This window comes from Aulonocara stuartgranti (assembly GCF_965226115.1).
Source record: "Aulonocara stuartgranti genome assembly, chromosome: 4".
Taxonomy (NCBI): Eukaryota; Metazoa; Chordata; class Actinopteri; order Cichliformes; family Cichlidae; genus Aulonocara; species Aulonocara stuartgranti.
This window is the reverse complement of record NC_138942.1, coordinates 9659359-9675745: the sequence shown is the minus strand read 5'-3', so window position 1 is coordinate 9675745 and position 16387 is coordinate 9659359. Positions and strand designations below refer to the sequence as shown.

Below are 16387 nucleotides of genomic sequence, written 5' to 3'. Positions count from 1 at the left end.
AGTCAAACTCGCCTTGCATTGTCTTTATGGAGCTAATCTGAAAGTGATAATGTCCTCTTCCTAAATGTGTCAGGTAGCCCACTGGGTCACACAGATATAAACATTCAGCACAGGGAATGACTGCTCTGGTTCACAACTTGTCAATCAGAGCACCAAGGCAGGTTGAGCTGTCACTCAGAAACACGGCGCCGCAGTCCAGTATAATTGAATTAGCTACTGTCTCTTCCTGAAGGTTAATTGGTGGGGAAACCTCTGCTGAGCATGGCAAGGCAATTGACAAAGATAAGAACTGCCGTCTTATCTGTCAGATTTTGTCAGCACATGTGAACTTTATCATTTCTGTAAACGTTAAAACTATAAAGAAGTTAACAAAAAGCAGGTAAATTGAATCCTCATAGATTGTAAATTCTGCATAACTTTATGTCATGCTCAGAACTGCACAGGAGCTCCTACTTTAGTTCAATATGTCATGAGTCAGCAGCTAGAGACATTGCTGACAGATGCTTTGGCTTGGAGGGCAGAATAACGTGGCAAGTTGATGGTCAGTTGATGGCCTGGAAAATTGCATTTAAACCTTTAGGTGTTATTCCAAGTTGTATCTTACTCTCAAACACAGAATTAAATTAAACTCTACTTCTCTCCTGTCCGTTTGATAAATGCTCTCTATAGCCGAGTTGCTTTTCCTCTGTTCAGCATGCGTTCTGTAGAGCTGACCTGTTATGGTTTTATTATAGGATGGAATTTTTTATTCTGCGACACAGAGATCACAGCACTTCAAGATGCTGAGGATAGTTGGACAGGATACAGTTTCTGCTTTTGTGTTTTCTGCCAACTGTTGTCCTAGGCTGCTTTAATTCTCCTGCAGGGTTTCACTGATGCATCTGTTTCCATCAACGCAGTGTGATTCCACGCCATTCTCCGTGGCTTATCATCTTTATAAGAGGTGTCACCCAAAGTGGAGCTTTTAGTTTGTAATGAGATTTTTTGCTCTCGTCTCAGCTTGAATCGTACTAGGTCATGAGCCTGCTGAAGGACTCTTGATACACTGAAGAACAATAGAGTGAGATATTGGGAATTTACAAGAGATGGCAGGGCAGTAAGTCATTTAAAGTTTTACAAAGTATGACACCTGTGTGGAATACCAAGTAGGAAGAGAGCTGAATGTAACTTTTGAATAGACCAAGAGGCAGTTAAAATTCAGGATGCCTGTGCATGTGTGTATAAGCCCAACCTTTGCACTTGAGGCTTTAATTAACCAAAAAGGATATGTTATTTGACATTTACCACTAATGTATCATCAGCATTAATTGAAATCAACCAATACTTCTGCAATACTAATTATTCCAATGCTAATTTGGAGCTAATTAGCAGGGGCCAGTACTAATTGGCAGCTATAAGATTTTATGTCTGATTTAATTTCAGGAAAACATAAACAATTCTAGGATGCTAAGACAGGAGACATGAATTGTGTTCATTCAGCTTTTTCTGGCTTGTCTTTCTCTTTCTTCTTCTTGGTTTTTATTTAAATCTTTTTTTTTTTTTCATTTTTACATTATTTTTTTCCACTCTCACTATGTGACAGTAAGCTTTTTTCTTTTTATTATTATAAGGTTATGACCTTACGATATAAAGTGCCTTGAGGAAACTGTTGTTGTGATTTTGTGCACATAAATAAAACAGAATGTAATTGAACTGAATTTTAAATACCTATTAGAATAAGTCTTAGTTTTTATTGTTGTCATTCTAGCTTAATCAATGGAAGTAATACAATTTTTACTATATTTCAGTTTAAGTTTCAACACATGCATGAGGAGAAACTAAATCTAAAATGTCCACACACTACATTTAGAAATAATAGTGCAGAACACAATGCAGGATACCAATGATTCTACCCATGGCAACCTTGCTATACCTCAAACAATCTAAACTGAGCACATGCATATATAAATATGTTTTCTGTAAACAAATATCTGCATATAAATATTCAGAATATGTAGGCAAAGACAACATTTTAATTAAAAGCAGCTTTCTGGTTTCCATTTTTAATCTTATTGCAGTTCAAGTAGTATTTAACAGTGATGTTTGAGCGAAAGAGTAAATGCAGTCTGGAAACCACTGGTGTGACAAAAATTTAGCTTTATATTCATCACTTAAATAATGACTGGCAAAGAGTCAAAGTTCCTACCAAGATAACAGAATAGTTTTACTGCTACCTAGCCAGTAGGTTTCCAGATTGATGGGTACATGGATACATCAGTCTCCCCTTCTAGAACTGCCATTCTGATTGGCTAAAGTGAAGGTGCATTTGTGATTGTGATCATCAAACTTGTCCCTATTAAATATAAAACATGTATAGTATTGTTAGAGCTATTCAGATGAGTCTGAAACAACACTCCAACGCTGATAATATCCACATGTAATCCCAATACATCTAATGTAAACTATGTGATTAAAAAAACCTCAATTAACCAGGGAGGTCAAACAGAAAACACATCTACTCTTCTTAAATTACTTATTTTCATACTGTATAACTCTTACCAGTACATACTAGTAGTGCTACAGATAAATATTGTTTGGCCTTTTTGTGCAAGTAAAAGAAAAATGTAATTGCCAGGCAATGATGTCATAATATATATACAGTGGTCCCTCGCTATAACGTGGTTCACCTTTCGCGGTCTCACTGTTTCGCAATTTTTTGGGGTGCAATTTTGCATGCTTTTTTTTTTTTTCTTAAAGCGCATTGTGTCAATGCACTCATAAATCATCGATCACTAGCAGTGTGATTCTGAAGTGCCGTACTGTATGTTTGTAAGTTTTCTCCCCAACAAACACAACAATGTCGACGAAACGTTTTGCAGCCTCAAAGGCAACCGCGGGTGCTTTTGATTCTATAATACTGGACTTGTTTTTCTACAAAGGTTTGAACTCTGAGAGTGTTTAAACAAGAGAGAAAAGTGTGAAAGTGTTTGTGCCTCTCTGAGAAAAGTGTATAAAGAGTGTAGTGAGGGGTTTTACATCCTTAAAACAGGGGTGTCAAACTCCAGGGCTCGAGGGCCGGTGTCCTGCAGGTTTTAGATATCAGCCTGGGTCAACACACCTGAATCACATGATTAGTTCATTACCAGTCCTCTGGAGAACTTCAAGACATGTTGAGGAGACAATTTAGCCATTTAAATCAGCTGTGCTGGATCAAGGACACATCTAAAACCTGCAGGACACCAGCTTTCGAGGCCTGGAGTTCGACACTTGTGCCTTAAAACATCTATAATAATTGTAAAAATTAAAGTTGGCTACTTCGTGGATTTCACATATCACGGGTTATTTTTAGAACGTAAACCCCCGCGATAAATGAGGGACCACTGTAGATATATATTATCTATCTATTGATAGATTCCTGCATTTAATATAAGTGACTGAGATGAGGTTACAGAGGTCATTGCAATGCAACCATTGCAATGGGTACACTGGAGCCTTTAGATGTACCTTGGTAGTTTGGTTGCTAAACTCCTGATGATCTTTTATTATCTTGGTCCAGCTACAGTGCTGTATCAGTTCAGTTTGCTTATCAAACATGGAATTTTTTCACATTATCTTTTTTTTTTTTTTACCACCAAAGGAGGTCATATGGAACTTTTAACAGTATTCAACAAAGGCAGAAATATCAGCTCTTTTTTCCAGGCAATAATCTCAAAGTAATCAATGTATGAGTTAAATATCCTCTCATATAACCTAAAATATATAAGCTCTCACTGCGTCTAAGCAATTCAAAAGCCCAGTAAAATGTAATGGTTCCCTTCCCCAAGAGAAGTAGTTCCATTTTAATTCAATTGATTTTGCACTTGTGGTTTCCCGTTGCCACATTTTTCAGTCCCACCAAGATGGTCCCTGCATTTTGAATAACATCAAATAAAAGGCAATCATTGGTATGGATGAGGAGGGCCCTCCGAGACTGGGGCACCTTCACCATGACAAAGACCAAATAGGAAATAAAAGGCGAAACAAGAACAAGTGGGGCCCACAAACTCTAAAACCAGATAATTTGATAGCATACTTTTGTAGAAACCTGGACAATGAAAAGAAAAATGTTTGTTTAGCATGCAGAGGGAAATTGTTTGGACAGACACAGCGGCAAACAGAAGGGGACTGACAGACAGAGATAGCCAGAGTGGGTGGTGAGGTGTTTGTGGGTTTGCATACAATAAAATGTTTGTGGGGAGAGTGGTGAACTATTTTCAAGAATTGTTTTGTCCATGTGACTTTCATACGCTTTTGTCAAAGTTTGCCTTGAAGCACTGACTCTTGTGGAAGAGAAGCACTGCTTAGGCTCTATGTTAGAGATGAGAGAGAGTCCAGCTCCATTGCAGCTCCAGCTACTTCAATCCTCTCAACATTTTACCTGTTGCGGCATCTACCTGGATAACTTTACAGACACATTCCTTTTCTTAGATTTAGTTGTTTTATAGGCCACCAAAAATCACAGGCTAGGTCCCCATCTGTCTATATGTACAGCAGCTTTTGTATTGTCATATTTTGTAACCTTTTTCATGAAAAAGGAGCCAACATTTACAGAGTAGAAGTGAGGATGCAGCGAGCAACTGGAACAGAAATTTACAAAGCTGTGTTTGAATCATTCTTCAAAACCAGGGTTTCAATAGGTTATCCACAGAAGAGGAAAAGAAAAAGAAAAGCTTTCATTACCCAGTGCATAAAGCCTAAATGGAAAAGAGACTGTGGAATGGCTGCCTGTGTCTGATAGGGGAATATACTCAGCTCTGATGCCTTGGGTGTTCTGGCCTGCTGCACTCAGGGCTAGCACTGGACCATACAGATTGCTGCCATTATGGAAAGTGGGTCTGTGGTGGCAAATAGACCTAAGCACTCACAAAGCAACGTACACTGCTGTAGAGATCTGAATATACAGTATGGAGTGATTTGCATGAAACTAAAGCTCAAAAAATTAATTTTAATGTAGCTTACTTTGTTTATCCCTTAACAACTTGACACCTCAGGCTTTGATTTTATTGCCATATGTTTTGGATACATTGGGATACAAATAAGTAAAATATTATGCAATATTTAAATGCAAAATCCATGTTTTATTAACTAAAAGTTGCAGTATTAACTATCAGTATAAGGCCATGGTTGTGTTTACCCTTACAAGGGGAACAAGCATGGCTCTAATTTGTGCACTGGTTTCAGTGGTGAGGCAGTGACTCATTTGGAGGCTCGTCTAGTTGAGTCATGGCGGATAAACAAAACACAAGTAATGCATTCTAAAGGAAATTTAAAGCTAAACTTCAATTTAGAGTCTAAAATAATCTAACACCAATGCCATGCTGTGAGCCAGTTTAGGTCAAGCTTGGTCTAATTCTCAGGGTATCAAATATCACAATTTTTGACAAAGCCATTGGCATCTCTGAGATATATACAACATGCCCTTCGGCGCTGGTTTCTTGACACCCTGGGCAGAGAAAGCAAAGACCCAAAAAGTCCCCATGAGGTGGCAGGTATGATAACGTTGGCATAAAATCACACAGATGTCAACTAGGTGACAGAAGCTTATGCCCTGTGTGGGAGGGCTTGTTTTTTGTGCCTTGTTTTTCTTTCTTTCTTTCTTTCTTTCTTTCTTTCTTTCTTTCTTTCTTTCTTTCTTTCTTTCTTTCTTTCTTTCTTTCTTTTTAATATACACTTTCTTTTTTACCCACTCTTTGGTTAGGTTGATGGATGAAAAAACTTGGCCATTTTTAGGAAAAGGCCACAAAGTAGGAGAAAATTACCAATGGCTGCACTGTTAACCAAGCATGCTAGAAAATCCTACCAAATAATACCCAGTGCATTCACCTAGCAGTCCTGACCAAGAGTCTGTATGTCACAAGTTGGTTCCTAGATCAGATGAGCTCCATGTCTGCCATAGTGGATCAAGAAATAAAAATACAGCCTTTCCTTAGAAAATCACCAGATATTCTGCAGAGCTGTATTTTTCATATTCATTTCATGGAACATTTGATTTGGAACCTCTTTCCTCCCAGGGGTTTTCAGTGTTCTTTTCTTCAATGCTCCTCTGCTACTGCTCTTTTGTCATCATGAAGGTGGTTTTGTAATGGCAGCCTTTGGCATTCTGTTCCAGTGTCCTCCACCACAGCATTTATTTCTGCTCTTTATCTGCACTTGAATAGCTGAGTAGTGCTTTTACTTGATTATCTTAGCCTCATTGCAGATAATTGCTTAGTACTGTGTGAACCAAGGAGAACTGTAATTGAAAACTGTTTCTCTGCACCTAAATTGCCCTTCATTTGTGTTGCAAAACGATGTCTTTTGTTGCATTTTTGAATAAAATTTGAGCCATTTGCTTTTAAGTGATTATAAGGACAGATTTGCGGACATAACTTGAAAGATCAATAAATAGAACTCAATTGTGAAACAGCATAAAATCCTCAAACTGCCTGACACTAAACAAAATATTATGAGAGGTAATTCAAAGCCCTGTTTCCATATATACAGTAAACATCTTGCTGTGCTCTGCATCTACACATTTGGTCGAGCAATAATGTCGTGGAAATGCTGAACTGACAATGAAAACATACTAGCTTTGTACCTGGCGATTTTATCAACTATAAAAGGAAAAACAGGCTAATGTGTATATTTAAAATTACATATAATCTCATCCTCTAGGCCACAGATATCAAAGCCATGTTATTGTCTGGGCAACATGCTGCCCACTTTGATCGTAAGTCGGCCACTGTAAAGTTTAACCACACTTTTATTTCCTTGGATATATTAATATAACATAAAATAAAATAAAAATAAAAATAAACACAGTTCCAACATTATGTTCCAGTTTTTTAATAAATTTGCTAAATTACATTTATAAAATCTTTGGTATTTTGGTATTTCTGGTAGCTCATTGGGCAAATGGGTTGTAATTATAACGCAGGAACTTTTTGTTAATTCACAGAAAACTGTTTTTTGGGACCTGTTTTGAAGAAAAAAAAATCTATATTAGATAGTGAAAAAAACAACATTTGCTTCTTTCATTTAATTGTTTATGAATTACTTAATTACTTTGGTGTAGTATGAATGGTCATGGAGGAGGCCTGTAGAAAATGTATGCCCCCATTCACATTTTCCAAACTTGTCCAGTGGCCGGATTGGAATCCATGCCAAGCTGATTCTAGTCCCCAGGCCTTATGTTTGACACCTCCGTGCTAAACCAACTTAAATCAGTTTTAAATATACAAAGCCCTGGGTAACAGTACTAATGTCCAATGTCAGTTTATCAGTATGCTGTGTATTTTCAATTTTTGAAATAATTCAGAGCTGGAACAGATGAAAACATGCAGAAAAATCATTCTGTAATATATGAGCTTCAATTGTGGAATTTCAACCATGGGCACTGTACAGTACTACACTCACCAGAACAAGAAGGTTTTGGCCAGGTCTGATTACATCTGTGTGTTCTCCTGGTAGTCCAGCTTCCACCCACAGACATCCATGTTAGGTTAATAGGTGATTCTAACTTGGCTATAGCTGTGGATGTGAGAGTGTGTGCTTGTCTTGTCTTCCTGTGATGGACAGGCAACCTGTCCAGAGTGTGCCTTTCCACTCACTCAAAGTCAGCTGGGATAGGCCGCAGCCCCTGTACAATTCTAAGTTTGATAAGCGTAAAGAAAATGGATGGATGAATGACGTTTCTTAACCTTAACCAGACCCAAGACAACACATCTTTCTCTATCACCATGTTACATAACCCTACCACACAGTCCTCAGGAAAAATGAATCTCCATCACCCACTCCAACTTACTTACATACTTGCATACAGTAAAATCACGGCTTTTCCTTCCCTTGAAAGACTAAACAAAAAAATATACTAAACATAATTTGGCAACACTTACATTCACACAAATTAATTCACAAAGCAAATTAGCAGCAAGTAAAAGTCATTACAGGCAGACAGTTATTCAATTGAGACATGAGGATGTACGCTAACTGAATGGTAAGCCATCATTTACACTCCTGCCATTATTATGACCTAAAGTATTTGCCTCACAACACATGGTTATTGATGCTCATCCTATTAAAAGACAAAAAGGCAACAGATTAGGGATTACTATTTAGTGTAGACAGGAGCACCATCGGGGAGGGCAGGAGGAGCACAGGCCACCCGGCCAGACATTTCCAAAACTGGAAATTATGTTTTTTGGTGTGCCACCCAAGACTTTTAGTCGCCCTCATCTTTTTTAAAGAAAAAATTCTGGAGGCACCCCTGAGTGTAGAGTGTATGATAAGCAAAACTACAAATAGTGTGACTGTAATGTGATAAACCTACACAAAGGTCAAATTACAGCATGAATGGTCTTTAAATCCACAGTGGCATGTGTGGTTTCAAGTTGAAGTATATTCTTTCTGCCATAAACTGTCACATCTACTTGAGTGTGGTGTGTAGAGCCATGTCCTCTAACACACAAAAGCACATTCTCACTCCAGGTGACCCCTAATTCCCCACAATAAGCAAACTTGAGAAGATTTTTGTAGTTTATATTTTGGTTGTAGTATCTGCATAATTAAAGTCCAGTTAGTTTTCTCACAATATAATTCGTGTTAACTACGCTATACAATAAAATGATATTGAAGTTCGGCGTAAATAATTAGAAAGGCTAGTAACTACATAATTAACTGTGTTCAAATTAATATAGAAATTGCCCATTATAGGTTCGACTGATTAAAATGCATAAACAGTTGGCTTTAACAAGTAGACAGATGAAATCCTTTCTCTCACATTAGAACAGTTAATAAATTTGGTTTCCACAAAAACATCATTTAGACAGCAATTAGGTACAAATATGGCCACACTGCAAGTTAAAATTGATCCAGGAAATTGTTTTAATGACATGCTATTATAGGTGATTGAGGTTTTCCCCACCACTGTATACCTGCGCGGCAGACATTTTTTTTATTTCTTTGTTAGCAGTAGGAAATCGACCCTTGAGCAATTAAACACTGTAATGGAGTCTGTAATACTGAGTCGTGATGTAACAGAATATGACTGTGCTCTGGAATGGAACTGAATGTATTACTACAATTTGTTGCAAAGCTATGAAATTTTCAAAGAGAAAATAATACACTCAGTATTTAATTATTTTTATTATTTTATCATTGAAAAGTTGTGTATATAAGCTATAAAACCCTCTTGATATGTTTACCATATGTCGGGGTTTTGGAGGAACAGCACTACTATGTTATCTAACAACTAGATATTTGTGTACAATGACAAAATAGGATCAAGTGCTTTTTTTAAACTTTACTTTTTAACTTTATTAAAAAAAATATGACTGAAAATGTTCAGTAAAATCTCAGAAATCTAAGAGCAGAATAAAGTTATCTTAACCCAAATTCTGGAATAAGATATGTTACCATAAAGTCTTCAACAGTGAAATAGTATCAACTGTACAAAGAGTAAAAACAGCGATCAAAAGAGATATTACAAAGAAAAATGATGAGTCTGTATAAAAACAAAAAACTTGCAGAATTAAAAGTGAGAGTTGCTGCTCACTTTCCCGTTCCCTCACGCAAAAGATTTTAATTGAATTTTAACACTATGGTAATCACACCTGCTACATGATTTCCCTCTTTCCTCCAAAATAATCCAGCGCTCAGAAAGGTTTTAATTTATTCATGAAGGTTTTCAGAGAGAAAAACTAAATACATGATGCAAATTGTCATTTTGCATGGTGCTGTATAATTGATTTAATGCAGCTTCTTAACATTGGCCTCCCTCAGTTGCATCTGACAGGCCTCAGGTTAATGGTGTGAAAACAGGGACACTGCTTCCCCCAACCTGTCAAATGGTAATTGGTCAACAGTCTTCTTTAATAGCAGGCTGCCATAGGCAACAGCAAACACTTCTTAAATGGTGTACAAAATAATTGGTGAGGAATAAACAAGGAGGGCTTGAGTAAGTGTACTTAATGTCAACTGTGTGTCCCTTTCTGTATTTTACAGGTTATTCATCCATGCACACCAGAGAGGCTAAGGATGCAGGAAACTGGCAGAAACAACAAGATGAGACCATTTAATGATGGTACCCACTAAGGAAAAAAGCACAAGCCAAGTTGAGGTGCTGGATGCTCTTTTAAGTGTTGCCACAAGTTCACTGCAGGCAAGCCTCAATCTGAAAGCAGATTTTTCTAATTGATACATGGCGATAACATCCAGCATCACACATCTATCAATGAAGAGGAGGCAAATAAAAGGATTGTCTCTGGCCCTGAGATTAGCTGAACAGCTGTACTGAAACGGCAGCGGTATCACACCCCTTTGATTCTTTTGGCCCTGCACATGACTCTCAAAGAAGCACCAATGGCCTGCAGCTTAGGCATGGTGATGAGTGCCTTGTTTTGGTCTGTAGCCATTGTATATTTGACTCATATTGGCAGAGTCAGTGGAGACTGCTGGTTAATTGAGGGTGAAAAGGGCTTTGTATGGCTCGCAATTTGTAGTCAAAACCAGCCACCTTATGAGGCCATCCCACAGCATATCAACAGCACCATTGTGGACCTTCGTCTGAATGAAAACAAAATCAAAAGTATCCACTATTCTGCCCTTAGCCGCTTTGCCAACTTGACCTACCTGAACCTGACCAAGAATGAAATCTCCTACATAGAAGACGGGGCCTTTTCTGCTCAGTTTAACTTGCAAGTCCTTCAAATGGGCTTCAACAAGTTGCGGAACTTGACAGAGGGGATCCTCAGGGGTTTAGGAAAGCTGCAGTACCTCTACCTCCAGGCAAACCTGATTGAGACTGTGACACCTAATGCCTTTTGGGAATGCCCCAACTTAGAGAATATTGACCTCTCCATGAACCGAATCCAGCAGTTAGATGGGTCTACGTTTGCCAGTTTAACTAAACTCACCACCTGTGAGTTGTACACAAACCCCTTCAACTGCTCATGTGAATTACTTGGTTTTGTCAAATGGCTCTCAGTTTTCCCAAACAGAACAAATGAACGAATGGTTTGCGACTCCCCACCCGGGGTCTCCGGTTATAGCTTACTGAGCCAGATTCCTAACAATCCAAACTATCGAAATGCACTGTACATGCTTACCAAAGTGTGCACTGATGAATATGTAACACCATTTATAACTGTGCCCATTGAGTCAACAACACTACCACCAGACTCAACGCTTTGTGGAGTGGAAGACTGTCCATCAGGCACAGAACCAGAAGACACTACCATCAGTACACCTGAAAATGATGTTCAGGGAACTCCTCTGATGGAAGTGAAGCAAGTAACACACACAGGTGCTATCATCACAGTTCAGATTCCTCATCCCTATAAGAAGATGTACATCTTGGTTCTTTATAACAACAGTTTTTTCACAGACATTCAAAACCTAAAAGATATAAAAGAGGACATTGAATTAAAAAACCTTAAACCCCACACCAACTACACATATTGTGTTGCTTCAATACGCAATTCTCTTAGACACAACCACACATGTCTGACAGTCTCTACTGCCCATCGAAATGGAAAGGACGTAAATGTGAAAGAACCGACTCCTACTCACTACATTATGACAATTTTGGGCTGCCTATTCAGCATGGTTATATTTCTTGGAGTTGTGTACTATTGCTTGCGAAGAAAGCGCCAACAAGATGAAAAGCACAAAAAATCAGGAAGTTTAAAGAAAAACATAATGGAACTTAAATATGGACAAGAGCTTGAGGGTGGGACTATATCTCGAATGTCGCAGAAGCAGTTGTTGGCAGGAGAGAGCATGGCACGTATGCCATACTTACCATCTGCAAGTGAAATGGAGCAGTACAAATTTCAAGAGATAAGTGATACTCCTAAGATGATGAAAGGAAATTACATGGAGGTGCGAAGTGTGGATCACCATGACCGCCGGGAGTGTGATATGGGAATGGCTGGGAATAGTCAAGGATCAGTGGCAGAAATTTCCACAATTGCAAAAGAGGTGGATAAAGTCAATCAGATAATAAACAACTGCATAGATGCGTTAAAGTCAGAATCCACCTCTTTTCAAGGAGTGAAATCTGGAGCAGTATCCACTGCAGAGCCCCAGCTTGTACTAATATCAGAACACCCACAGAATAAATCTGGCCTTCTGTCTCCAGTGTATAAGGATAGCTACCACCACTCTCTGCAGAGACATCGGTCTTCTGATGTCTCTCCAAAGAGGCCCAGTACAGCCACGGGAGGGCCCATGAGAAGCCCCAGGCCTTATCGTTCTGAATCCAAGTATATAGAGAAAACTTCTCCAACAGGAGAGACCATCCTCACTGTAACACCTGCTGCTGCCATCCTGAGGGCCGAGGCAGAAAAGAACCGTCAGTACAGTGCCCACCGACACTCCTATCCCGATGCTCAGATAGAGGAGCTCGAAGGACCTGACAGCCACAAGTCCTCCATGTTGGAGCCTCTTACTCACTCCCGCTCCAGAGACTTAACATATTCACAGATGTCCTCTCAGTACCACAATCTAAGCTATTCCTCCAGTCCTGAATACTACTGCAAACCTTCACATAGCATCTGGGAGCGTTTCAAACTCCACCGGAAACGGCATAAAGATGAGGAGTACATGGCTGCAGGGCATGCACTGCGTAAGAAAGTCCAGTTTGCAAAGGATGAGGACCTCCATGATATTTTAGACTACTGGAAAGGCGTATCATCCCAACAAAAATCGTAACCTATCTAGTTTTTGTTTTTTTTAGTGGACTACACATTGCAGAAATGACACAACCACCTCATCTGACAACTGAATCAGTGGATACTTCCATAATAGAATTAACTTCTCACTCACACGTACCACATTCTCTTTCGACTGTGAAGAAAATGGGGTTAAGATTCTTTCAATTTGTCTTATTATGTAAAGCATTCATGGGAAAAATTATATTGCAAATAAATAATATATATGTTAAAATGGATAATAGGTTTTTTGGGTATCGCATGGCCAAGTCCTGTGACAGTGGATTTGCTGTTGTGTAATATGAAACTATTATAAGAAGATATGTCTACTGAAACCTCAGTATTTTTTGAAGAACTGTTCAGACCCTCAATTTGAACTTTTTTTTCTTCCCTCCTTGCATATATTTAATTCAAAACTATGTACAGATTTGACTTTCTATATTTGCAGTGTTTTCTGTGTAAATGGAAAAGTGTTAGTGGATGAATCAGGTTTAACAAATGGAGCGCTGATCATTCAGATGATCTTGTCTATAAAAAACCGCAAGCCCCACTTTAAACCCATGAGATCATTTATCATTTTATCATTATCAATGCCTGATTTCTGTTTTTGTTTTTTTGTTTTGTTTTGTTTTGTTTCTATGAAGGCTTTTACATCTTTTACATGATTCAAATGGATTAAGTACCCTGACTCACTTAGTATCTTGAAAGACTTCAAAAGTGCAGTATATGTCATACTTTAGTGATGTTCTCTTAGTTTCACGAACCACCATTTGTAACTTTAGTACCAAAGTAAAAAAAAAAAAAAGGCTGAAATGTTTACAATATTTCTTCACGGCCTGGGGATCATAACATGCAGTGGGTCCATGAAAATTTTGCTTTTTCTGTCTTATCAGTTACTTCTTCAAAAGAGAAACATTGGGAAATCACAATATCTACACACAGGATGTGGTGTCCAAGCCTACTATTAATCACTAAAATTTCAAAGGGAAGACGGCTATACTTTGTCACCTGTCATTTAGGTACATGGACAGATGTTGTGCCCTGCAGGAGAGCCCGATGGATGAATGTAACAGATATGTATTTTGATCTGTCTATGGCAGCTTTTTATGTATATTTTCAAGGAAATATTTATTTAATGTTATAAACTACGGTGTTTTTGTTTTTCCTTTGCTTCAATATTTCTTCCAGTGTATTATATTGCATAATGTCTGATCCAATAAATGGAGGAAAGTAGTTGGTTTTTCAGATGGGCCGTGTTGCTTGCTGAGAGGTTTCATTTTCTTTTTTATCTGCTAGGCTATTAAATCTTTTTGTATATTATGAAAGCTTCATACCAGGCAAATATCAACAGCTAGAGTGAAATTTGAGAATGTGAAACTGAATCCTCTGACTTACTGGCTGTGAATTTGTATATTTTGAGTTTTTTTTTAAATACATATAATACTTAACACTTTTTTCTTTCTAAGTTGTTTATATAAATCATTCCAAACAGGCTCATGTTGATTTATCACATATTTATCAATAATTAGTTGCTTCTCTCTTGCTCATTTTGAAGAAGGGCAATGATGTAATGTATCTTCAATGTAGGATTTGGGTTTATTAAAGAATTTGTGGTAACATTTTACATCATTTACTCTATAGTCATGATTTCAAAGTGTTCTCATCGCTGTCAATTTAAGGAAACAAGGAAAACTGCTTATCCAAGTAGAGGTAGTTTTATTTTCAATTATCTCTTTGCATGTGTTCACTCGTCCAATGGATTTTTTTTCTTGCAAAATGCAAATTAATGTACATTTTCCATCCGTCCAAGTTTTATATGAAAATTAAAAGTCAGTTAATCGGAATAAAAACAGTTGATGGACAGTCTAGTACTGAAGATGCAGAAGAAGAAAATGTAGTGAGATCAAGTACCTGAAAGAGTCATTGGTCAAACTTCAAATGAAAAAAAGCAATGTGGAAGTAATTTCCATTTATGTAAATATAACATCTTGATTTGCTTTTTGCATTATTTTGAGAGACATAAAGTCTCCTCATTGCTTCACACAGATCAGATCTGTTCACTTGATACATATGTGACACTAAGCCTGTCTCCACCGCACTTGGTGCACTTTTTGTTTTCACTGATTTACAAATCCATCCTCCTTAGCCAAGCGCAAAAGCCTTTACACTTAACAGATCAAATTACAACCAGTTGGTTATCTTTTTCTGGGTACGAATCCAACCCTATTGCAACAATCCGAGTTAGATAAAAGAGGCTGTAGTCCTCAGATGGCTGATGACGCATCACCTAAAATATGGTCAGAATTTTCCTCTGTGGGAGCAGGAAACACATTTCTTGTCAGGTGTCTCCTTGCTGCTGTTTCTAAAAAAACACCACATGCATTTCTTAGTAGCGTACAAATGCAAGCACTTCAAATGCAAATGAATATTAAACAGTAGATGATCAATGAATTAAAACATGAAAGAATGGCAGACATATGCTGTTATGTATGAATTTTGTATTAAGGCGAGAATTGAGAGTCTACAATCTGACAATAGAGCTAACCCGAGGAAAGACAATTGTCTGGTGAAAAATGTTTTCATCAGCTCTTTCTTTTCATCCAACACTGAGTGTGTAAGTGTAACTGCAGGCATTTATTACCCTATTTATATTTTTTCTGTCATAATTCTGTGTCCATTCCATCTAAGTGTGTCATGAAGCTGTTTTTATTCATTAATGTGAAATGAAGCATTCATGAGCCTGATGTGAATGTCTTATATAAGCACCTTGTAAAGTGTTAACTGGGTTGTCTGACTTAATACTTCAACCGCCTTAAGATTTTGGGATACTGTATGTGTACAAGAGTAAACTTCCTTTTGTTTTATTTCCAATGTTGATACTGTCGTTAAGTCTCCATTTGTTATTTTTTATAAAAAGCATTTCAGTATCTCATGAGAGCTGTCAGGTTTCTTGTTCATTTAGCTATTTAGCAACCTGTTTTTATACTGCATATTGTAGCACTTCTGTGTCTAATAAGAGTTTTAAGTGTTGAGAAAACCTTTAGAAAGATCAACAGTTGTTGTCCAAGTGCATCAAAACAAACAAGAGCACAAAATGTGGTTTTTTTATTTTATTTCTTAATACTATGTTATCTGCTTTCAGACAAAGTACTGTGAAATAAAGTTAAGGGTGCACATGCAGTGTACACTCAGCATCTTTATTATATGCTGTCATATCAGAATTGCTCCATGTAAGTATTGTACTATAAATTAATGCAACTGGTTTATATAAGTAACCTAAGGGGTAACTGTTTGAAATTGGGTATAACTTCCCATTTAACTTGTGCTATAAGAAATGGTTACCCAAGATTTTATGCCATGATGACTAACTCTGTATACGTAAACTGCCTGATGCAGGTTATACTCATGATAATAGATCAGCTTGACCTACTGAACAATCGAGTCAAACGGCATTACCATCTCTTGGATATCCCGTGGACCTCAGTGTGCAGGTTGCCTCCCTGAATTTGGCTGCAGTAAATGCATACCTTTTTGCCTGGAATATATATTTGAATTCCCCATCCCCCTAGTGCAGGGGTCGGCAACCTGCGGCTCTTTAGTCCTTATAGTGCAGCTCCGCGTGGTTTGGGAAAATAAATTAGAAGTATTTAGCTGAAGTGTATTTTATTTACGTTAGTTCT

General features: G+C 37.8%; 1 protein-coding gene across 1 annotated transcript in view; it reads left to right on the top strand.

Annotated features, from left to right (window-relative positions):
• elfn1a (extracellular leucine-rich repeat and fibronectin type III domain containing 1a) overlaps positions 1 to 13940 on the top strand; it is an 80334-nt gene extending 66394 nt beyond the window's left edge. Inside the window, exon 3 of the mRNA XM_082529961.1 lies at positions 10000 to 13940. Within this exon, the coding sequence (XP_082386087.1) occupies positions 10336 to 12708 (2373 nt within the window). The 5' untranslated portion in view covers positions 10000 to 10335 and the 3' untranslated portion in view covers positions 12709 to 13940. The remainder of the gene's footprint in view (positions 1 to 9999) is intronic.
• Positions 13941 to 16387: the final 2447 nt, after the last annotated feature.